At 41.9% G+C, this 24,484-nt stretch overlaps 1 protein-coding gene and 1 long non-coding RNA gene across 2 annotated transcripts; one reads left to right on the plus strand and one right to left on the minus strand.

Moving 5' to 3' along the window:
* Nucleotides 1–6,209: 6,209 nt before the first annotated feature.
* Nucleotides 6,210–12,015, minus strand: RPL8 (ribosomal protein L8). The gene is made up of 6 exons (XM_081197232.1): nucleotides 11,872–12,015; nucleotides 10,804–10,948; nucleotides 9,596–9,737; nucleotides 9,239–9,457; nucleotides 7,095–7,210; nucleotides 6,210–6,429 (listed from the first exon to the last, which is right to left on the minus strand). The coding sequence occupies exons 2-6, from the start codon at nucleotides 10,939–10,941 to the stop codon at nucleotides 6,271–6,273; spliced, it is 774 nt and encodes a 257-aa protein (XP_081053358.1). The 5' UTR covers nucleotides 10,942–10,948; nucleotides 11,872–12,015; the 3' UTR covers nucleotides 6,210–6,270.
* A 112-nt stretch (nucleotides 12,016–12,127) lies between these two features.
* On the plus strand, nucleotides 12,128–17,452 carry LOC308588684. The gene is made up of 3 exons (XR_014008871.1): nucleotides 12,128–12,328; nucleotides 15,541–15,973; nucleotides 16,004–17,452. It is a non-coding gene; the product is annotated as an uncharacterized lncRNA (long non-coding RNA).
* The last annotated feature ends 7,032 nt before the right edge of the window (nucleotides 17,453–24,484 follow it).

Below are 24,484 nucleotides of genomic sequence, written 5' to 3' on the forward strand. Positions count from 1 at the left end.
TGTGGTGTTCCTATGCGTCTTGTCAATATATGATACTGACCATCAGCAACGCACTATTCTGTCTTAATTCAAAGTGTTAACCTTCCAATTAGCAGTTTTTGTATCAACTTCACACGTTTGCTCAACACATTCCCTGCCTTGCAAATACATTGGTGTGAACAAAATTATTGGCACATCAATCAGTTACAGATAGGCAGCAGAAATGCCTGGGGTTACTCCTGTCTGGGCATTGGGCAAGCAGCTATACAGCCAACAGTGATCCCCATGACTGAAACGAAGTCTATTTGCTCAAGCACAAGACCTGACTTGTTCATAATGTTTTAATGTGTGGGATTTCTATTGTTTGTTAGTTGTGTCAAGCATTTTTTTGGAAGTGATTATGGAGTTTATTAAGCAGCATATGTGATAAGCCAGCCAAAGGTTTATCTCTTATCTGCCATGATTATATATGAAACTTTCTCATATCTAACTGGTGCTGCCTCATTTTCAAACTTCCTCTAAGAAATTGATATATTTGCAGAATTGTATTGTGCTAATTATTGGATCAAATTGGCTGGCATACCTATATTTTGCTACTTACTACTTTGAACAGCTGTTAAAAAATTATGTGTCGCCCATTGCATTGGTTGTTCCTTGGTGTAAGCTTCCTAGTTTATCAGCTTAATTCCTGCTGCACCTCAATTCCTCAAAACAAGTTCCCGTCAGTGCTAAAGGTTCCGTGTGTGTTACTCCACATTTGATTCCTCTACCTATACTTGCCACCTCATTATGTACTTTTATTTTGTTATTGGACATGCTTTCTTGCTTGGTACATAATTATTAATTTTTTCTTTCTTCAGTGTATGAATCTCACAAATTAACTTCTAGTTTTCAGCATAGAAGATTGTTTAGGTGACTTAAAAACTACGAATGTTTTGAACTAAACATTTTCAAAGAAAGGCACATAAGCAGGGATCATAAGAGTTATATAAATTTATGCTTAGTGTGAAGGAAATACATAGCAAAGTTTCTCTCCCTCATAATTTTGGAACCTGATTCAAGATGGGTAATGTCCACCCGTATCTCCTAATAATGACTAATATATGTTACTTCAAGGACCTGGGGTTCTGTCCGCACTATATTTTTAAAGTACCTTTCCCCTCTTAAAGAATTCTGGGCACTGTAGTTTGTTAAGGGTTGCTGGAAATTGTAACGGGGGGGTAAACTACAGTGCTCCAAACCCTTTGAGAAGCCATGTGCTTAGAATGTGCTTTAATGGTGGTATGAGCACACAGAGCTGGTATTCCATTGGGTGCTGGTAAGAGCAGGAGAGTGCTGTTGCATTCATGACCTAATTGTCGGCATCCCAAAGGCATCTGCTTGACCACAGAGAAATGGGAACCTGCGCTAGATAGGCCTTTGGTCTCATGCAGCAGGGCTCTTGCTATCTTACATTTTAGGTCCTTGCTCAGCAATTAATTCCCCTGCGAGATCAGTTTCACACAGGAGTAAGCGGGTTAAGTTTCAATTCCTACCCCATTAAGTGGCTGCTAGCTAGTTCTGTTGCCACAAATGGCATTTCTTCCAGAGATACTTTACCTCTTAGGGTGGTAACTGTAGGCTGGCAGCACCTTTCAGAACCAAATGCTGATTCCTGTATTATGTTGACCTTAGTGATCAAGGCAGAAAGAGTCTAGTTGGGAAGAGGAAAAGTTAGCATATACTCCCCCCAATTTAACAATTTTGATAATCCTTGTTTCATCTGTTAAGACTGCTGTCACTTAACACACTGGCCCTTCATAGGCTAATATCCAGCTTAGTGCGCGACCATATGCTCTGGCCAGCAATGGCAAGGCTTGATGGAACAGCACAGCCCCAGAACTTGTCCCAGCCAGAGTGGAGGGGAAATTCCCCTTTGCTGCACTAGCTCTCAGTGCAACAATGACCTAAAATGAGTCAATGCCATCCAGTAGATCCAGTGCTGGCTTTCCCCCCACAACACCCCATTGCAGGGCTTCCTGCTGACTACCAACGGGAGAGGCTGCTGGGTGGTGCAAGGGGGTTCTTGCCTGCGGGGCTGGGCAGAGGGATACATTTGCACCACCCAAACTCCTTCCACTATAGCAGATCAGGGGCTTGGATTTCTCTGTAAATCATGCTTGGGGTAGATCTGTTGAAATCAGTGCACTTTGTCCATTGATTTCCATGAGTCTTATTCTGAGTGTGACTAGTGTCAAAACTTACATGGCCTATTCACCATGAGTTTCCTGTTAGTCCTATTAGGACTGAGAAAATTGTTCCAGCTATGGGAAGTATTTTTCTCTGTCTAGAGATAAATGAGCTAAGCTTAACCCACAATTCTGTAGCCACCTCTATAGGAATTCTATTTTTGGATATAAATGCTACTGACACATTTTTCATTTCTAATATTGCATTTATTTTGGCCATGTTACTTTGATTCCGCTGCAGCCCACGTTCAATTGTATTTTGAGTATTTCTAAGCATTAATTACAATTGAGAGTCGCCATTACCACAAGCAAGCATTAGGGGGAAAGACAGTCGAGGGGAAATTTAGTTAAGTGTGACAGGCCTTTTACTAGACTAATACTGACTTTCTTGCATGTTACAAACTTACAAAAACTGTACATTGTGGTGGTGGAGCAGCTATTTCAATGTGTAAGCCTATTCTGAAATACTTAATAGCTTTTAGTATATCTCTGCTTCACCATCACCCGCCCCCTGCAAGTATATTCAAATTACACTTTACGTCACCACGAGCGTCAACTACTATTTTGCATTTGAACTAAATTTAAAGTTTTCAGAAATTCATAATTTTAAATTCAACATAGATCTATGGGGAATATGAAAACTTAGAAACACTCTATAACTGCTTTTTTATACAGAAGTATTGGTTTACAAGACATACTGTAGATGGTTTCTAGTTCAGCACTTTCTGAAACTAGTACAGTACTAACTTGCAAGATTAGTCTTATGTTTAAGGGGAAAGTTCATTTATTATGTACATTGATGTCTAGCTACTTTAATGCAGTTGAGCTTTATGCTTTTCACTGATCTACAGGAATGCTGGAAATTTGGTTTCAATTTATTGTGGTTTACTTCAAAGTGTGCTTTCAAGTGTACAGGTAAAGGTACCCCTGACCGTTAGGTCCAGTCGCAGACAACTCTGGGGTTACACACTCATCTCACTCTCTAGGCCGAGGGAGCCTGTGTTTGTCCGCAGATAGCTTCCGGGTCATGTGGCCAGCATGACTAAACCGCTTCTGACAAACCAGAGCAGCGCACAGAAATGGTGTTTACCTACCCTACTTGCACTTTGATGTGCTTTCGAACTGCTAGATGGGCAGGAGCTGGGACCGAACAACAGGAGCTCACCCTGTCACGGGGATTTGAACCACCAACCTACTGATCAGCAAGCCCTAGGCTCTGTGGTTTAGACCACAGTGCCACCCGCGTCCCTTCAACTCTATACTTCAATATAAATGAAAGATTGCATGTACTATCACACTAAGGAGAGTAGTAGAAACTACTACTTGCTGTAGAAATTATTTGCAGTTCCTTAACTTTCTCCTCTAGAATGCTTTGTGCCTCATGATTGAAAGTAGCCCTTTTTATTGGAAAGCAATGTTTTAGGAATAAGTTACTTTGTTACTATCTTTTCAGGGTTTTTCCTGGTTGGTTAATTCTGTGAAATAATTTTGGTCCCTGTAATTTTAAGTTTTCTCTCCAATGTTCATATGCTGGACAGAGCAACATGTCACTGGACCCTTGTAGCAACATGCATGACCGGTATACCACTCTGTGCTGCTATTCTAACACAAGAACAGTTTGACTATAGCCTACTTGTTGCAGTGAACAATCATACAGTGGTACCTCGGGTTACAGACTCTGCTAACCTAGAAATAGTACCTCGAGTTAAGAACTTTGCTTCAGGATGAGAACAGAAATCGTGCAGTGGTGGCAGCAGCGGGAGGCCCCATTAGCTAAAGTGGTACCTCAGGTTAAGAACAGACCTCCGGAACGAATTAAGTTCTTAACCCGAGGTACCACTGTACACCTGTAGGCTGTCTCAAGTGTCCTACATATGGTGAAAATCATTATATTCTGCTAGATTGTACCGGTATTGTTAATCTGTAATCTATTGCTGCATGCTACCTACCTTTTCATAGAGTTAAGAGTTTATAATTGTTTCATGGGTTATAAGTATGGCCAAGACTAACATTTTTGAGAGCTCTACAGCTTTCAGGCTGTCAGCAGGACACCCCCAAAAATATTTTAATTCATTTTTATTTACATACATTTGGTGTATATTGAATATTGGACAATACTAAAATCACAAGTAACTGATAGGTTTTAGTCTCTAGCTGCACCTAGCAGCAGTTTTCAAACTATATAGTCAACGTGTTGACTTTTTCTGCATTGCTATTTTACTTCTAATTAAGCAATCTTCATTCTTAGCTCAATGATTCCTTTCAAGAGATTGTTCTTCACTAAGAGTTACATCACTGTTTTTCTAAAGGGTTGCTGTGGACTTACAACTTTATTCAACCCCAACCAACAGATCCAGTGGTAAAGGATGTGTAAATTATAGGTCAGCAGGCCACAGCTCCCACCCCCCCTCCCTGGTAGCCATGCACTTACAAATGCAAGCAGTAGTTTTCCAATTGCCGTACATCTAGGAAAAGCCACACCTGCTTCTGAGACTTACTGGGTTGCTCTTTAAAGCAATTTGTGCTCACACAGCTTTGCTCCACACATACGTAAGACAGCAGCCTGTTATTTTCAGATAGTGTGCTCTCTACCACGTGTATTCTAAAGGTTACGCTATATAGTTCTTGAAAGGAAATGAGAAAACTGCTGCCTGTGACATCATTAAGAGTACATGTCATTAGCTCAGCTTCAAAAATATTCCAATTTCTGTTTTCCAGTTAGCAGCACTGTTTTCACAGTTAGCAGTGTATATTTCTTACATGCTTCAACTTCCTTTTGTGAAAGCCGCCTTCCCTCCACCTCGTTTATCAGCAAAATACAGCATGCTCGTGATAACATCATGCAAAGCAAGAAGTATGTTAAGTGTCTAGAAAATGTATGCTCCCACAGCGTTGCTTTTACTATCTGTGGTCCTCTGAAAACTATTGCATCTACTAAACATTGAAACTTGTTTTCTCTATATTTGCGCAATGTACTTAGGGCACCGATAAATCCTTATGCTATTTACATGGTATGGGGCAAAGCAGACTACAGAACAGGAGTTCACTTCAGTCTTTTCATTAAATGGAAAGCAGGAACTTCTACTTGCACCTGCTGTAGCAATCTTTCTCATGTTGTTGTGCTGCTGCTGTGAGAGCTGTCACAAGAAAAAAGGTGGGGAAGCTGGAAAATATATTGTATAAGCAGTAGCCTTAACTCTGGATGCAGTCCTTTGAGCCATGTTCCAAGCAGCCCAAAATGACATTCTAGGGAAACTGATGTACCATCAAAACATCTCTCCACTATTTGGATATGGGCTGCTTTGACTATCCCTCTTTCCTTGAACAGGTGACCATGTGAAACGGCTTTTGGAGGGAGACACCCTCCTCCCAAGTTTGCCAAAAGACCCTTGGGTGCAGCTGCATAGTTTTGGTCCTTATTAAACAGGCTTCTTTAAGACAAAACTGGGCTTTTGTATCCAACACTGCAAACCGTTCTGCTCATGCAACAGGACTTCTTCCACTTGTGTGTACCCCCAACCCTCTGGAGAAATTTATAGTGTGCCAGGGAGTAAAGGGGACAGGAAGGCCCTATTACACAAGCAGAACATTATAAGTGCCTTAAACATACCTAACATTTTGTTCAGCATTATAGAACTGTTTAAAGGATTCTATTTTGCCATTAATCTAAGCATATCACTCTCTTTCTACTCCCATTTGACATGTCTTTGCTATATAGCAAAGTGTAAGAATGTTGCATTGTGTACTAAGAACCAAGTTTGAGATCTTGCCTTCCTGAAGCTTGATGAAACAGCACACAGACCTGCTGGATCAGAAGAAAGGCCCAAAGTCCTGCTTCCTGTTCTCAAACTGGTATACCAGATACTTGAGCTATCTGGACAACTTCATACACAATCTAAAACAGTTCCTTTGTAAGGTGATTAAAATTTCAGGACCATTTACACATCTATAAAATGTTTAGACAAACTGTTAAAACTAAAAAGAAAATGCCTCTCACACACATTGTACCAGTTTTGAACAAAAGGTAGCATTTATTTCTTTATGAATATATTGAACTGAATATTTAGTTCTCCTTCTCCTGCACGGTCTTTGTTCCACGCAGTCTGCCAGTACGACGGGCCGCAATGAGACCAACCTTGCGACCAGCTGGAGCATCTCTCCGGATGGTTGAAGGCTTACCAATGTGCTGATGGTTACCACCACCAAAGGGATGTTCAACAGGCTATGAAAGAAAAGCAGCAACCAGAGTAAAAAATAAGGCAGGAAATTATTTCCAATACAAAAAAAAGGGGGGGAAGAGAGAGAAACCAGCAACAAAGTTTATCACTAAGCTCTATCTGCATAGTTTGCTTAGATAAAAGGCATGATTTGATGACCTTCAGGAAATGCTACAAAGTGAAGGTGTTACATTCTGCTGTTGATTTAACAACTTAGCTTGTTTTACCTTTGAACTGAATGCTGATTTTTTTAAACATTCGTTATGGGGACAGCACCACTACAGATATATATATTGAATTACAAGCCTTAAAACTTAGCTTGCTTCATTAATGTAATGGTTGTAAAGAAAACTTGGATGGACACTTAGGGCATATTAGCACTATCTCCATTAGCAGCCATTTTATCTGGCTTCATCTGCAGGAGGAACCAGTTCAATCCCCTATCTTTGTTGGAACCAGCTACCTGTTGGTTCCTATCCTTGTGGAACCGTATTCTCCATACTATGAAGGAGTCACTAGCCAGGTCTGATTACATTTCTTCTCCCTCTCCATTCCATTTTCCTTGTCTAATGTCACTAAAATAGATTACATCTTAAAACTGCGAACCACCATCAGTGTATCAAGGTAGTAGGTTAAGTAACTAGAGGAAGCAGGTGCAAGAAAGACTTACGTTCATAGCTACACCACGGACACGTGGCCAGCAGTTTCTCTTTGCCTTGTATTTGTGGTAAGCCCGTCCAGCTTTCAAGATAGGTTTGTCAATACGACCACCACCAGCAACAATACCTGGAAGATTTTTTGCAAGAGATTTCCCCTGTTATTATTTTCCAAAAACAGTATTAGTGCTTTAACTGTTCCCATTAAACATGGTTAGTTATGCTCTTTGTAGGCCTTCCAAGTGCTGAGCACTAATAGTAGCAATAGACAATGTTTACCAAATTATTTCATTCGAAACTTTCCATTTGCTTTGCTTCTGGGAAATGCTTTCATATTGTCTCACAGTTCACTTTGGTAAAAATATTTGAACCTTCCATATTTAGTACTGTGATCAGACTTCTAAATGAGACTGCAGCACTGAGGATGCTAATGTGTGCCCTTGAGGCTGCCCACAAGTCTCTTAGACTCCGTTATAAGGTGGCAGGGGTGGCAATTATTATTTGTATACTGCCTTATACCCATAGATCTCAGAACAGAACACAGCCACCACCTCCCACATCAAGGCTAAAGGAAGAAGTGGTAGGACCTTTCCCACTCACTCTTTCAGCACTATGTGTATTCTAAGGTTCAGATTGGCCCCTGATCAGAAAGCAGAGTGACTTGTGAGGGTAAGTAGGGAAAGTGAAGCAATCTAGCCTGGGGGAAGAAAAATAAGACTGAAAAGTGAAGTCCGAAGACAATGAATTAAGAAACTTGAGTAAATGTAAATGTCTTGAAATTAAAAGTTTTTCCTACAGGTTCTCTTACTACCATATTATCACATACTGCATCAGTCTCCATTGAATGAATGTCACATTTAGTACTTTCTAGTGTCACCATGGTGCAGAAACATGGATCCAAAACACAGAACCCCATTGTTTATAGGGACTCCATCAAAACCATTATCTATCCACACATAACCAGATCACAGATGTATTCTGTGATTCTGTTGTCGTACTATGTAAAAATCATGATTCATGGCATGGATCAATGATTTCCCGGTGCTGGCAAGGAATGATTCTGTGAAGTCTACCTTTTTAAGCTAAAATTTGACAATGCTTTGGGGGGGGGAGACCATGTAAAACCATGCAGATTCAAGAGGATCTGTTTTAATTCTGCTGAATGATTTTATCCAGACCACCTGGAAAAGTGGAAGTTTGTCTATGTTCGCTTTTTGGGTGGGCAGGAAAAAAGCGACCAGAGGGAGTAATGTCCATGGCACTCTCAAAATTCCAAATTTGTGTAATCCACAAAGAAAAGCTAAAAGTGGAATATTATGTGATTACCTGTAGCTGTATTATATTTATGCTGTTATGATTATTAGTTATACACTTTCCTTTTTCTGTATATTTCTTCATTATTGTATATTTGGATAATTTGCAGTAAAACATTTTTTTTAATTCCAAATGTGCCCAGGGCAAAAAAAGAGGAAAAAAATAAGAGGTTGGTGACCACTGCTGTGGCAACACAGTATTAAATAATGACACAGAACACATTTTGTGCAATGTCATTTTTAAAGACTGGATTCTAATTTCTTAAGTGCTTACAAGCAGCTATAGTGACAAATACCAAGACACCAATAAGAATGCAACAATGTCAGGGGCTTAATCACCTTCTCATTCTTGCAATGCAATATGCCCATTGTCTATCAGCAATGCCCTTCTGCTGTCAACAGAGACTAAAGAGGTCAGACTCAATGCAAAATAATATATGCTAAAAAAAAATCTCTTTTAAGACACCCAGCTGCCAACTCAAAGTCACAATTATTCAATAAAGAACATCAAAGACCAAATGAATTTGCTTGACTAGACAGTTGGAAAATCTTAAGCTCCAAATAATCAGTCATGGTTATGTTCTTCTCTTTCACTACAGGCCTTAAATTAGTATAAGAAAGTTAGTAAAATGGTGATATCATGGATTGCTGTTGTAGTAAATAGCCAATTCGGTTGAGTTTGCAGAAAACCTCCTCCATGTTAAGCCCTTTTTCGAAGTGTTATTAGTTGGAAGCGCCAGAACACCTCTACAATCCAGATTCTGCAAGTACTGCAGTGTCCTTAAACTACAAACACTTCAGCTTATAAGGCATAAAACCTAGCATATATATGAGGCAACACTTACCAACAACTGCTCTGTTTGCAGAGGAGATCACCTTCTTGGACCCAGAAGGCAGCTTCACTCTGGTTTTTTTGGTTTCAGGATTGTGGGAGATAACTGTGGCATAGTTCCCAGAAGCACGGGCCAGTTTACCACGATCACCTGGCTTCTCTTCAAGACAGCAGACAATAGTGCCTTCTGGCATAGTACCAACGGGCAGGACATTGCCAATGTTGAGCTGAGCTAAAAGATTTGTACACATGAAAAACATTTTTTAGAGCTGCAGTATCACTCTAATGTGCCACCTCTCTTGAAATCTACATTTTCAAGTTACCTAACTATTTCCAAAAATATGCACAACTGTTTATTGTCTTTACTCACCTTTCTTGCCACAGTAAACAAACTGCCCAGTATGAATGCCCTCGGCTGCAATGAACAATTCTGTGCGTTTCTTGAACCTGTACGGATCACGGAAAACAACCTTGGCAAGAGGAGCTCCTCGACCAGGATCGTGAATTATATCCTATTGAAATATAAATACAGTTTAAGAATCTTATAATTTCAGATAGTTAGCAACACTGCCAATATACTCAGTGAATTACATGCACTTTCCAGATCAAAAGGCCAGGCATTTGAGATAACTGTTTAGCCCTACTAGGTAATATTACATATCTACATAACTTATGAGCTGCCTCATTTCCACATATTTTCCATTTGGGAATGGCTGAGGTTAAACAAAGTTGGAATAAAGGCAATCCTCCCCTAAATCAATCAAAAGTTTTGTCCCTTAGCCTCAGTGCTTTTCAACTCTGCCACTGCCTTTTAAATGGAAGCCTATAGTTGTCTTGCTCTCAAGCAAGCTTAAATATTTTTCAGAACTACCTTATTGGTATGCACTTACCTTCTTCCCTACCATCTCGTTTTTCTATTGTTATCAACCATCAGCAGAACAAAACCATTAAGAAAATATAGTGTGACTTTAGGATTTTTCTTAAGACCTGCAATGTTGGAGCCTGTCAGAGCACAGGTTACTGACTGAGTTTTGGAGATATGGGGGCCACTGCAGAATTCCCCATCCAAGGTAAGTTATAAACCATGTCATGATGCAGTTTATTTCCTTACCCACAGTCAGTACCTCAAGTCTTGTCTGGGTCTCAACCTCAACTTGTTTGTTCTCACTGCCCCCTAGACTGCCTCCAGACACTGACTTCAATAGCCTCCATGGTATTATTAAATGGAAACAAGACAGTATGATTTGCATACTGCTGACAGTGGTTTCATGTAGATGTTAATATTTACATAACCCACATTCAACATACTACCAGATTCATCAAGATGATAAAATACAAATATAAACATGCATCGTATTAATACATACTGTGTCAATCTTAAAAACATCAAATCATTTCAGAAATTTTGTACTTTAGAATTTCACAAAAGTATGCATAACAAAATAATACTGCCTGCACTAGTTCTCTTGACTGTATAAACTGCTAATAACTACTCTTATTAGGGAAAAAGGGATTATGATTTCTTAAAACGTAAGTTACAAGAATACAAACAGAACATCCAAACAACTTGGTACTTGCCTTTACAATGCCTTTGATATAGCCATGCCTTTCAGCAAAGTCTACAGCTCTCAGCTTTGCTGCGCCTTTCCTGTGCTTCACATGGGCTCTGAACACTGACCCCGCACCTTTTCTTTGACCTCTGATTACACGGCCCATTGTGAACCTGAAAATAAATAGTTATTAGGATGCTTATTTAGAAAATCCAGCTGTCTCTAGTGTAGAAAGATTCTTTAGTATGGGTCTCTGTCCCACCCATCTTTCAGTTTAAAACACTTTCAGTATCTAGTGTGCTTGTTTTCTATATCACAAGTATTTTAACTGCATTTCTAGATCTCACACACAGTGTTCCTATCAATCTAATGCACTATTTATGGTTTCTCAAAGCCCTCTCAAATGCCAAAGTTTGAGAGTGCAGCTTTTTTGTATGGGAACTTACTTTCTCCTCTATAGTCATGGTCTCACACAGCACTGTACAGGTTAAACACACACAAACACATACCCCAATGTTTTTATGTTCTTTTGAAAGTTTTTCAATGAAAATGTTTGCAACCCATACAGTACTGCTTTCTGCACCAAGTTTTTCTTGGTGTATGGACCTCAAGCTTAAAGACTTGCAATATGAAAGTTAGCTCATTTAAAAAATACAACAGGGCCTTTGACTAAAACGGAGTAGAAGAAAAATATTTGTGACAGCAGGAGTTTCATATATCTTAAGAATCCTCTAACTGTGTTATTCTATTCTGTTCTGAGGGATCGCCCTGAATGGCTGCCGTTACAGACATTTTTTAAAACACAAAATCACGAGGACAGAAATATCCCCCTCCGCCTGTTCCCCTCGAGCTCGGTCTCCCGTCGGAGCCCATCCTCCGCTGCTCGTGGCCTCGGCAGCCAAAGGAAAATCCAGGCTCGCCCGGCAGCGGGAAGTGAATCGTTCATGGGAGCCGCACGAAAAGAAGCGCGAAATGTTTCCCGCCGCGAAATCGGCCGGGGGAAGCGGAGGTCGATGCCGGCCATAGATGGCCGGCGGGGTGCCGCCGCGGCCCCGATGGACACGGATACGCTCCCGAGGCCTGTTTCGTGTCTTACCTCAGCCGGGGCTTGGCTCGGAAAGAAGGAAGCTCCGGAGGTCACGGTGCCACCAAGTCCTTCCGGCCTGGACGGCGAGCGGCAGGCGTAGAGGCGTCAGGGGCCTGACGGGTAATGTAGTTCCGGCATCCGGGTACTTAAACTCCGCGGAAAAGGCTCTGGGGCACGTGACGCGCTCCGAGCCTCCCCGTTCTGTTCAGTGCAGGACGCGGCTTCTCCGTCTCCCCTGCCATAAAAAAGCGCAAGGATGCGCAAAATGGCAGCGAAGCGCCCGCCGCTCCCGCTTCTCCTTTCCGTCACCCATGACGAGAGTTCGTGGGAAAGGCGTTGGAGAGCCGCTGCTGCTGCCCGTGCCCTGGAAATGGCGGGCTGTCGGCGAAACATCCCCCGTGTATATTTACCCCGAAGAAAATCGCAATAAGTTAAATGGGACTTAATGCCCCCACCCCACTTTCTGGTATGTTATGATTCATAGGCGGTTCTTGCTGTTTTGTAATTGACTTGAAAATTGTCTTTAAAAAAAAATATCCACTGGGCTCCTTCCGCAGCAAGTTGGCTTAATAAGATTGCCCCTGAAATTTGTCGCCCTCCCTTTCGAATCTGCGCTGTCCCTGCAGCGGATAAAGCGCCGGCTTGATTCCAGCTGCACTGCTGCTCCCTTTGCGCGGCCACACCAGGTTATGTAACGCGCGCCGCCTTCCTTTCAGCGGCAATGGAGCTTGTGCTCTTGTCAGGGCTTTTTTCCCTCTCTCTCTCACTCTCCCCTCCCCGCCCGCCGGGGCTGTGTTGGCATTTAAAAGCTGCGTCACGACAAGCAGCAGTTCGGCAGGTGAAGCTGTCAGTGCAGATACAATGGGCGAGAAAAGCTTCACATTTGCTGATTTCCTGCTTGGCAGGAGGCTGTTGGAAGGCATCGGAGCCATCCTGAAAAACGAGTCGGGGTTAGGCCATTAGAGAATTGGGAGGCTTTCATTCAGGCAAACTAAAATATCCTTGCTTGCTGAGATTAGGTAATGCTGTCATGTTTCTTTTAAACCAGTGGCTCTTAACCATGTTTGGGTCATGGGCTCTTCTGAGAACTTGATGAAAGCTATGGACCCCCCTCCCCAGAAAAAATATACACAAACACATATAGGCACAAACACTAAACACAAAATATGCATACAAATTTTATTTACAGCATTGGGAGAAAAAAGTATTTTTTGGGTACAGATCCCCTGAAACATAGGTAAAGAACCCCATTTTTAAACTAAGAAGCTGCTCTGCTGACACCTTTCAACTCAGACCCAAGGTCTACAACATCCCTTGTTAGTTTCCAATTTTGGAGAAATACTGTCTGTTGATCCCTAGGACAGGCAATATCCAAAATGTTTCAAATAATACCTTTTTATAGTGTTCTTTATTTTTATTAAATTATTTCAGCATACAACAACAGTTTGCAGATAAATAATGAAATATCCTAGCCCAGAAGCTGGTGTTTAGGCAATACATGCATAATAACAGCCAAATAACACAAGTTTTTATCCCAATCTACTCTTTTACAGATGGTGATGAACAGTTTAGGTTAACCAAAAAGTTTTAAAGTGTGAGGGGACCTCTCTACTTTTGTTTTTAGCTGTGTGCATAATAAAACTGTCATTCATTTACAAAGGAGTCTTTGTGCTTCATTCTAATAATACCTTTTTATTGGATGAATTGCATTGGCAGGTAACAGACTTCTGATATGTACTGAATTCTTTCTTAGATCCAATGGAAACTATATGAACCATTTCAGATATTGTTGCCTTTTTAAAAAACAGCATCTAAACTAATATCCAATTCAGTGCTTTGTTTGGATGCAAGGCATGTTATTGGCTCAAAATACAACTAGGTTGTTCTGTTTCTTTATTTGGATTGAAGCTGGTGTGTGTGTACACCACTTCCCAAACCAGCAACAGGAGCACATGGGAGTAAATGGGAGTGTGTACACAACCACTGTACACCTCCAGTTTCTGATTGTCTTTTACATATGTAACACCCGTGTCTGAGAAATTAGCCAGTTGCCTGCCCTGGAGACGGTTGTACTCCCCTTGAAGGAGCAAGCATACAGTCTGCAGACGCTTTGGGAACCAGCTTTTGTCACTGGAGGCACAGCTGACAATAATACACACAGAGCTTGCAACAGAGTCCATCACTCTGCTGCTACAGATTAAGCCACATTGGTGTATGCGTTGGAGCTGTGGGACTGAAGGGAGAAAAGAATAAAAATACCACCGCCAGGAAAACCAATTATTCTAAGGGCCTGGGTAAAAGGGTAACTAATCCATTAACTAGAGGCTTTGGAAAAAGCAAGAAAGTAGTGCAACTTCAAGTCATGGATGTGATTCTAACAGTGGGCCTTATACAGGCAGGTTGATGGTTTCTCATGATATGACAGATACTTGAAGCAAATCTGCAGTGACAAATATTTCAGTAATGTCTGAATGTAAGAACTAGAAATGTCTTTTGTCAGTTTGGCTGGTACAACAGCTACAGCCATTGCTGGACTTGACCACAGTACAGTAGTAGTCCAGGCACCGTTAAAGATTTGATTTCGTCAATGAACTCTATGTAAGGCTTCCCTTCTGCTTGGTCTGGAAACTGCAGTTAGTGCAGAATGCTGCACGACTGGTAACAGGAGTGAGACCCTGTCAGCATATTACACCTCTGCTCAGAGATCTGTACTGGCTGCTGGTTTGTTACTAGGTCAAATTCAAGGTGTTATTATTAGTATATAAAGCCTTCAACAGCTTGGGACCAGTTTGCTTGAAGGATCGCCTTACCCCATCTACGCCCATTTGACGGCTTCGATCTGTGCAGCTGGCGCTTCTACAAGTGCCACATAATAACCATTCTGCACCTACATTCTGAAACGCCCTGCCAATTAATATTAGGCAAGTGCCATCACCATGTTGTTTTCAGCACCTGCAACAGACGTTTTTGTTTTGGCAAGTCTGCCAAGGCATGCAACTTTAACATGCAATTTTATTATAAACCCTAAACAACATAGGGCCCAAATATCTGAAAGATGCTTCCAGCTCTACAGACCCTCTAGGTATTAACCCTTTTGGTTCCACCACCCACCTGCAGTCTCTTGTGTTTATTTTTCAAGGAGAGGACATTCCTTGAGGACGTTTTCAAGGGAGAGGACATTCCATTATGATTTACAGTGTCGAAGGCCTTAGTCAGGTCAATAAACACCATATACAGGGGTTGGGTTTGCTCTCTGCATTTTTCTTGAAACTGTCGAGCAGTGAAAATCATACCCTCTGCCCCCCCTAGAAGTTCAAAAACCATTTGGGTATTTAGGAAGGGTGCCCTCAGATATAGTTAGGAGAAGGTTTGCTAAGATCCTTCAAGAATTTGTTAATAAAGAGATGCCTCAATATTTGCACGATACATTCTATCACCTTTTTTTAAAAAAAAAAGATTGATAATTTTGGCATCCCTAAAGTCTGCTGGGATCTCTTCTCTCGCCCATATTTTTCAGATGAGCTTGTGTGTAGTAAGTTCAATTCTGTTCACTTTGAAGACTTTGGCAGGTATCCCATCAAGTTCGATGACTTTTTTGTTTTTCATTTGGTTAATGGCAGTACACAACTCTCCCAGATTTGGAGATACTGCAAGCTCATGTCTAATTTGTTTTTGCAGGGCCACCATTTTTATCTGTAAGCTGTCTTGAGTCCTTGGCAGGGAAAAAGGTAGAGAACAGCTGCCTGGATGCTTGTGGAGCGACAAGAGAAACATGAGAACAGTGATGACTAGATGCTCATTGCGGGCAGGTGGCGCTGTTACGTGAGTGAATATGGGGAAGAGTGTCATATCACCTAGGGATTCTTACAGTCCGCATATCTCATCTTTGTCCTTCATCTCCCAATGAAAAGCTCCCAGGGTCTCCATTCCAACTGCACCAGTTGTAGAACACAAGGTAGCCATTTGCAACGTTGCTCATCTTTTCTACAGTAGGGAGTTGCTCTGTAGTTTCAGTTTGTTCTGTTCCATATGCCCTGGTTCATATCCTGCACGCATGAGCGTCGTGACTGTTTGGCCAGCAGTGGCAATACCCAAAGACGAGTCTGCTATTGTGCTCCTCGTTGCTTTCCCTGGGATGTAGTGGAAGTTTGTTTGCAGTGGGGTTATAGCGGCCACCAGGGCCTCTGTTTTTACACACTACAGATTTACCCTATATCCCCTTGTACAAGGAAAACTCGCAGGTAAGGTTAAGCCAATCCACATTTTGTCCCTATTCTGGTGAGAGATACTTTGTGGCCTTGAGTGCTTTCCACGTCTTTCTTTCCTTGGGGAAGTTGGAGTAAGTGCAGGTGCCATACTTTGAGGCATGGTCTCCCCTTCCATGCTTACCCGTGTGTCGTGGGGGGGGGTGCCTTGTTCTTAGACCACCATTTGCAGGAGTGGAGATTTTTAATGGGTACAGTAATACCTCCATGACCGTCCGCCTTGTCTAGCGTCCATTCTGGCGAACGTCCACGTTAAACCCGGAAGTACCGGAATGGGTTACTTCCAGGTTTGTTGCTTGCGCATGCATGGAAGCACAAACCGTTCTGTGCACAGATGCGGCACTTTGCCCTGCGTCCTTTTCAGCTAGCAGCCGGGGCTCTGGAACGGATCCCAGCCGCAAGACAAGGTACGACTGTATTAGTGTCCTGACATGCGCTCACAGCAGCCTAAAGAACAAAAGATGAACAGACTCTGGGCCACAACTAGGATAGTCATGTTTACAGACGTTGGACTTTACATGTTGGCCTTTGGCAATCCAATATGTGGCTGTGTGATAGGACAGGCTTGCCTGCATGGAGGCTCTGAACCATTATCTGAACCATTACCTGCACCATTCTACTTTTTGTAACAGCATTTTAAGTTAACCAATGTGTTTTACAATCTTCTTATCCTCACGATGACATTGTCAAGCAGATCATAGTGCTGCTTGAACATTATAACAAAACAAACAGTACTAGTCTCTTGAAAATACAGTGGCATGAACTGTCTTGGGCTAGACTCCACTTCACTAGATGCATCATTCTTAGTAACCCACAAAAGCATATTGTTACACTTGCCAGCTTTAAACTGCTGCTGGACTGTTGTCTTATTTCTGGTGTAAGCCATGGCTAGCTGGCTACCTCTTTGATTAAAAGTGTGCCAGAGTTGTGTACTCAGTATCATACAATGAGCCATATTCTGGTGGGCTGGTTTTGTTTTTTTAAAAGGTATAAGACAAGGCTCTTGCCAGTTGGATTACTGAGAAGGAAAATGTGCTGCCAATATTGTGCCCAATCAAAATGTGACACAACCTAAGTATTTTAAGTTGTATAGGAGGAGACACAATTAAGAATCATGAGCCTCAGAAATGAATAAATAGCATGAGCATGTACAAGAGTGTGCTTGCCTCCCCAACATAGAATTTGTTTGTATTTAATAACTTCAGCCTAAACCCTTAGTCAGCTATGTGATACATGGAATCACTTTTTTTTACCAAAATGCCAAGGGGAAAAAAGAAAAAAAGACGAAAGTTGATTTAACAGCAACAAATAATTATTATTGTATTGCTAAGGCGGGGGGCAGGAATCAGGACTCGGCTACATTGGCTACATTGGCAAAGTAAAAGGGCTTTATATGCTTTCTAACACTGTGACACCAGGTGGCGCTGTAGAGTTCTGTTTTTGCCAACCCGATTTCTCATACAAAGTTTAGAACACGTTTATGAAATGCTTCTTTGATGTGTCTTGATCCAGCCTCAGTTTCTTACGTGTTCCAGTTCCCTAGAACAGCTCCAGTCTAGGTTTCACAAAAAACACAGGAACCTAGGCTCTGTGGCAGATTTTTGGTGGGCTATATCACACCTAATCATGGAGTTTGTGATTTGGTCACCATCATTTGCCCACCTTACAATCACTACAATCGAGTTCTGCAATCTATCCGCCCAATGGCAGTTTGTACACATACACAATAAATGTCCCTAGGTCCATTCAAGCTATAAGTATGAGCACACACCCGTTCTCAGGTGGTACGGGCAGAGAGTGGCAGCGGCAGTTGGGACTCACATGCCCCTCGGTGGGCTAAAGCCAGGCACCTCGGTCGGCTAGCGCCAGTCGCAGCAGACCGGCTGCATCTCCTGTTCCTCCTCCTAGCAGACCTTCTCGCTCTCTCATCCACGCTCCTCCCTCCCTCCCTGCTCCTCGCCGCCTTCTGACTCCCTCTCAGGGACCCCCTCGCCACACCGCCATCTTGGGAGCCGGTCCAGCCGAAACCAAGCAACATCTGGGGACGAGCCTGCTCCAAGCCAATTTTAGTAAGGTTGCGAATATAAGCTGCACTTTAACGTTTCACGGTCGGAATTTGGGGGAAAGTGAGGCTTATATTCAGGCCAATACGGTATTTTTATATGACATTCTTGTTTCAGAGCATCAGCCTTTAAACCAACTTCCTACTATGCACCTGTTTCCAGGTTTCCAGCTCATACTGGTCAAAAAGAAATATATGTCCCAGCACATCTCTCCTTTCCTCTCAGCATAATTACCCTGTGACTTCCATCAGCTGTTAATGAGGGTTAGTTGTTGTAGAATTGACAGATTAGCATTTTAAAAAATTACTTGAATTCTCAATCTCCCAGTCATCAAACAAAAATGGTATAATTGTAGTAACAACAACATTTATTTTTTATTTTATTTTTTTACAAACAAGAGACTCGCAGTGTGTCCAGTGGTGTTCACTCACACAAACACGCAGGGCAGTGAAATGAAATGAGATAAGAGAACAGCAAGGCAGCACAGAGAAAGAAACACGAAGGCTTGGTTCTGCTGCTGTGTAGGTGTGGCCTTGGAAATGAGCTCGGACCATGTTCAGAGCAGATTTGTGCTTCTGATAGGTCTACCATGGCAGCAGCCCTGCTAATATTGCGTATGCCATGGCTGAATTGCCATCATGAGAACAGGAGGAAGGGAGAACTTGCGAAGCCAGGGCCAAGGAGCTTGCAGTTCTAGTAACATACAAATTTATCACCTGGCGTCAAGATGTCGCCAAATCCCTTGCAACTTATCAAATGGCATTTGATCTCTCCTGAGAGCTTGCAGTTCTTTGCATCTCTGCAATTGATTGCAGGCAATTCAGAGGAGAACAACATGCACCAACAATACAGAGGCCAATTGTATGCCTTGTGTCCCTTCCAGGAATGATCTATCCAGCATGTACATAACAGCCTCCTGGCAGTGGCTGTCAGGAGTTCCTTTATGAAGGTTTGCCAAGAAAGGAACAATATCACATACCAGGGCAGCTTGTTGGCAAAACGGAAGGGGTTGCTTTGCCCTGCCGCCACCATCTACCTACTCCTGCTGCTGCTGCATCTGCTACTGGACCAAAATCAGTGCCAATGGTGGGGCACCCACGGAGGCATCTGCTGCCCGAAGCAGTGGTCTCATCCTGCCCTATAGCTGGGCCAGCTCTGCCACATACCATTTCAACAGATTTCACTTCTTGCCCCCTGCCTGTCCTGTCAGTAGCCTCCTTGAACAAGGAGGGACTTTCCAAAAAAAAGCCCCAGTAACTCCTCCATTTCAGCTTCCAATGGGAAATGAGATGTCTTTGCATAAAGATCCCTGGTACCATGTATTCTATTATCTAGATGTGTAGATTGTCCAGCACTTTTTATTGATATTTTCTTACTGATGTTTTATTGATCCTGCAATAATGTATGTTGTTTGCAGGCTTAATAAAAGTGTGGTGTATGCATAGCTAAATAAATAATCACAGTAATCCCTGGGTAGTTTCCAGAACATCATAAAATTAACATCAGTTGCAAAAATACATGTCAGTTAAACCAACAATTAAAAGTATATTTTAAAGAAGCACAGAACAGTATAAAACCATGCAATTTTTTCTTTAAAGTCTCGCTGGTTCTCTCCAAATGCCTGAGAGAGTAAGAATGTTTGGGGTTGATGTCAGAAGAGCTTCTGCAAGTAATTTGAGACTCTGCTGAGCTTGATGGATCAGTGTTTTGACTCAGGATAAGGCAGCTACCCAGGTTCTTTGTATGCAGAAGTTATACAATAATTTCTGCTTGTTTTTATTTTTTCTCTAACAGAAACATGCCAGGTCAATTGTTATGTCAATCAATGTCAAAATGCATAAAGTATGAGACAGATTCAACTAACAGATCCCACTACTAGAAGCCTGCACAAGGACATCCTGTAATGCAATAGGGTCCTACTCAGAGTAAATCCATTGAAATCAATGAGCATGACTAACATGCCTATAAATTTCAGTGGGTCTACTCTGAGTAGGACTTGCATTGGCAATAATAATAATAATAATAATAATAATAATAATAATAATAATAATAATTTGATATTTATACCCCGCCCATCTGGCTGGACTTCCCCTCTTACAACTCTTCATTGACGGTTTTTACAATGCTACATGGGTGCATAGACCATTCTAATTTAGGATCATAATTCTACATCAAACAAATACAAACTAAAATTATTTGTGGGAGGGAAAGGAAGTGTTAGAATTTTTTCATTTTGGTTAAAATAGTGCTATACCATCATTTTCTAAATGCATGGGAAAGTATGCAAAATATTCAGATGTACTGTATACATTTCCCCTTTTTAAAAAAATGTAAGAAGATTCAGCTGGGTGAAAGGAAAGCAGAGAAATCATTGGGTGGTAGCCAAAAAGCCATTTTTAAAGTAGGTACTGGAGAAGACAAAGTGGCTAAAAAAAATGATCTCATTGGGGTGGCATATTTTAAAATTTATAAACTAAAACTGCAAGGGAAGCTATAAGAGCAATGCATGCATTTGCCAAATAGATCTGTTCTTTTAAAATGCATTTTTAATGCATGCATATTCCATGGCAACCTTATGGAAATCTCAGCAAATGTTCCAAATATAGCGTTTACCCAATTCATCCTAAGGGTTTGTTTTTAAGTTCCCTTGTTTTTCCCTTCTTTATTTCCTTCTGGACCTCCCAAACACTTTAATGACAGCATTGATTTCATAGCACCTTCCCAGGAGGTTTAAGTGAGGGCTGCAATGCACTGGCAGTTTAAAGACCAAGGAACGTGAAGGGCTTCTCTCCTTTCATAAAGGTTACTTCTTATAACACCACATTTATTGGGAGATGAAAAAGAAGAACTAATACCTGTCTGTTGGAAGCAGGAGTCTTGTGAGTTTTCCCAGTGGAATGTGCCCCCCCGCCCCCGCTTCTTCTTATGCGACATTAATCTGGTGTCTGCTGCTTTGTTTTTGCTATGTGCTCTTGTAGGCACTTGGAGAACTATTGGGATTATCAGTGACTTCACCAGAGACCGAAACTTCAGCTGCTAAGAGGAAGAGGGAGTTTTCAACACCTAAACACCTTAAAAAGCAAAACAAAACTCCACGCACACATGGCAGAAAAATGATCTGAATGCATCCTGTAGACAGTTGTGTGAGAAAGGGCACAGTATGCAAATACAACAAAGGATCTTGTGGCACCTTCAAGTTCTTTGTTAATCTTTAATGTGCCATAGGACTTTTTGTTGTTGTTTCTGCTACCCTTCTGGGATTTGTACACGAAGAGCCACGCACGTGGCACTTTTGATTCAGGTACCCATCTGCATCCATGATGAGACCTTGATAGTAATTTTGGGAGGAAAGACTGGCCTTTCATGCTGTGTTGCCACCATGATTCATTTGATACGTGCAGATAGACACCCCCCATAGGGATCCTGTTGAAATTTCTAGGCTCTTTAAGGAATATTGGAGGATTTACAATACTATATTAATCATAAACAAACTTTCGATTCCTGAGGTAAATTTCAGCACCTGTTTTTCTAGAAAAATAGCACTGAAGAAGAAGAGTTTGGATTTGATATCCCACTTTATCACTACCCTAAGGAGACTCAAAGCGGCTAACATTCTCCTTTCCCTTCCTCCCCCACAACAAACACTCTGTGAGGTGAGTGGGGCTGAGAGACTTCAGAGAAGTGTGATGAGCCCAAGGTCACCCAGCAGCTGCATGTGGAGGAGCGGGGAATCGAACCCGGTTCACCAGATTACGAGACTCTTAACCACTACACCACACTGGATGTCCCTATTTTCATCAGAGAAATATTGGAGGATATGCACTCATCAGAATCATGCATAACTGATGACTGTGAGAGGAACATGCATTTGCCAAGGAGAGGCTCCTTGCCCCTGTCTCCCCCCATCCCGCCTTCTTCTGGGTCAAAAAGGACCTGCACATTGGCGATTGTGCATCAGTTGGATGCACCTAAAATGGACGCCGCCTGTGTATCCTGACCCCAGGATACTCCACAGCCCAGAAACTCTGGGAAATTGCAGTCAAATATCACTAGCAAGCTTAGGGCTAATTAATGCATGAAGGGGTTAAGATCACTGAACTGTATTGCTAGACTCAGTTAAGTCACACCCCTCATATTTAGTGAAGGAGGAAGTGAACCTTTCTTCATTCTGTTCCACCATGTGAAGCCAACCAGGCAATATGTCTTGGCTCGACTGATTCAAGTTAAGACCATGTGTTCAGAAGAATTTTTCCGTATTTTGCAAACCCAATATTTCTGCCTGTGTTCTTTTTGCTGCTGCTTTTTGCTGGAGCTTTTAAGCAAAGCATTTAAATTTATGAATGCTATGGTCTGTTCATTGCAAGAGGAATGGAGAAGGGAAGCACTGTAAGCAGACTAAATGGGATATTTAAAGTGTCTGCAACCTGCGCTCCACATGCTTCACTGTGCTGCACAATTTTGTAATTTTATGACTCTGCTGTGTAATTTTATGACTCTTGCTGAATCCAGCCTTTTTATTATTATTAATTACCTCACACAGGCGATTGTATTTATTGCACGGAAACCTCAGCCACCCCAACCAGAAACCTCAGCCACAAGCCACAACAAACAACCTGAGGCATTCTCCACCCAGTGCCAGCACTACAGTTCCACAGCTGCTAATGGGACAGACCATAGTCGGGATGGAACTGCTGCAATAGAACAACATGGGCTTTGAAGCCCAGAGTTTATATACCTCTTTAAACAAAAGCTTCAAAACCTGTTTCAGACTGAGTATGTGCCCCCATGCCTTTTCCTATGGACTAGTGTAGCCAGGATACTACTTGGCAGGGTGTGGTAGATTCCTGCCCTGTCAGGATACTCTTCTTCCTTTCCTTTATGGAGCCCAAATGCATATGCAATCCTTTAGCCAGTGTAGATAAATGTAGACTCTTGACTAATAGGACCGCCCTCATTGAGAGGGGGCACTTTTTTGTAATGTTGGTCTGATTCGATCACATTCCCTGAGCTAAGGTAAACTTGGCTTATAGAGACAGGACATTTATCATGAAGCAATCAATGTAACTCTTTAGATACTTGTTTCCCGGATGCTTCCAGCTTGCCTCCTTTTTCTGAATAAACCAATTCCATTCTAAACTCTTACGAACACAGCTGAGATAAAGCATATCCCAGGCTCCCTGCAGCAAGCAGATGACCCAACAGTTTATTTATTAAATTTGTATCCCGCCCACCCACTCCAAGGTGCTCAGGGTGACAAAAAACAAGTGAATAAAAACACATTTGGGGGCAACATAGGAAGCTGCCTTATACTGAGTCAGACCATTGATCTACCGTATTTTTCGCTCTATAAGATGCACTAGACCACAAGACGCACCTAGTTTTTGGAGGAGGAAAACAAAACAAAACAATTCTGAATCTCAGAAGCCAGAACAGCAAGAGGGATCGCTGCACAGTGAAAGCAGCAATCCCTCTTGCTGTTCTGGCTTCTGGGATAGCTGCACAGCCTGCATTCGCTCCATAAGACGCACACACATTTCCCCTTACTTTTTAGGAAGGAAAAAGTGAGTCTTGTAGAGCAAAAAATATGGTATTTAGCTCAGTGTTGTCACTTGCTGGCAAATGCTCTCCAGGATTTCCAGTCTTTCCTGGAGACGCCAGGGATTGAACCTGGGGACTTCTGCATGCAAAGCAGATGCTCTACCATTAAGCTACTGGTGACTGCAACTTCTCCAGCACTAACATGTAACTATATTGGTGTAAACCTTTCAAGCAGTAGTGCTGTGCTCTGCTGGTCCAAGTGATTTAGTCTCAATCTCTATTCCTGCATAAGTCATAACTAGACAAAAAGATCATACTGTTGTTAAAAACAGTGTTATTTTTCTAGAAAAAGAGGTGCTGGAACTCATCATGAATACCTCCCTCATTCTCTTAGAATGGCAATGGCACCTACCTGGTTGGTGCTGGAACTGAGTTCCAGTGAGTTTTGGCTGAAAAAAATCCCGGTTTAGAATGATTTTTTAAAGAACATTAATCTATAGGTGCCACCCTCCACCCTCCCAAATAATGCTTGGAAAGCAGAGTAATCATGGTACAAGCTATTCTGTGTTGTTCTGCCTTCTGCATAAAGCAAACACAGCTGCACAAAAATATCCTCAGGGTTTCTCAGGCAAAAATTAGCTTGCTTAAAGAAGGTGAACTTCAATAATGGAGCTTTTAGAATGTAGGCCAAACAGCAGTAAATGTTCAAGTCATGCATAAAACCAAGAGAGGGCATCAAAGCAGATGTAATTAAAG

This window comes from Podarcis bocagei (genome assembly GCF_964188305.1).
Source record: "Podarcis bocagei genome assembly, chromosome: 6".
In the NCBI taxonomy this organism is placed as follows: domain Eukaryota; kingdom Metazoa; phylum Chordata; class Lepidosauria; order Squamata; family Lacertidae; genus Podarcis; species Podarcis bocagei.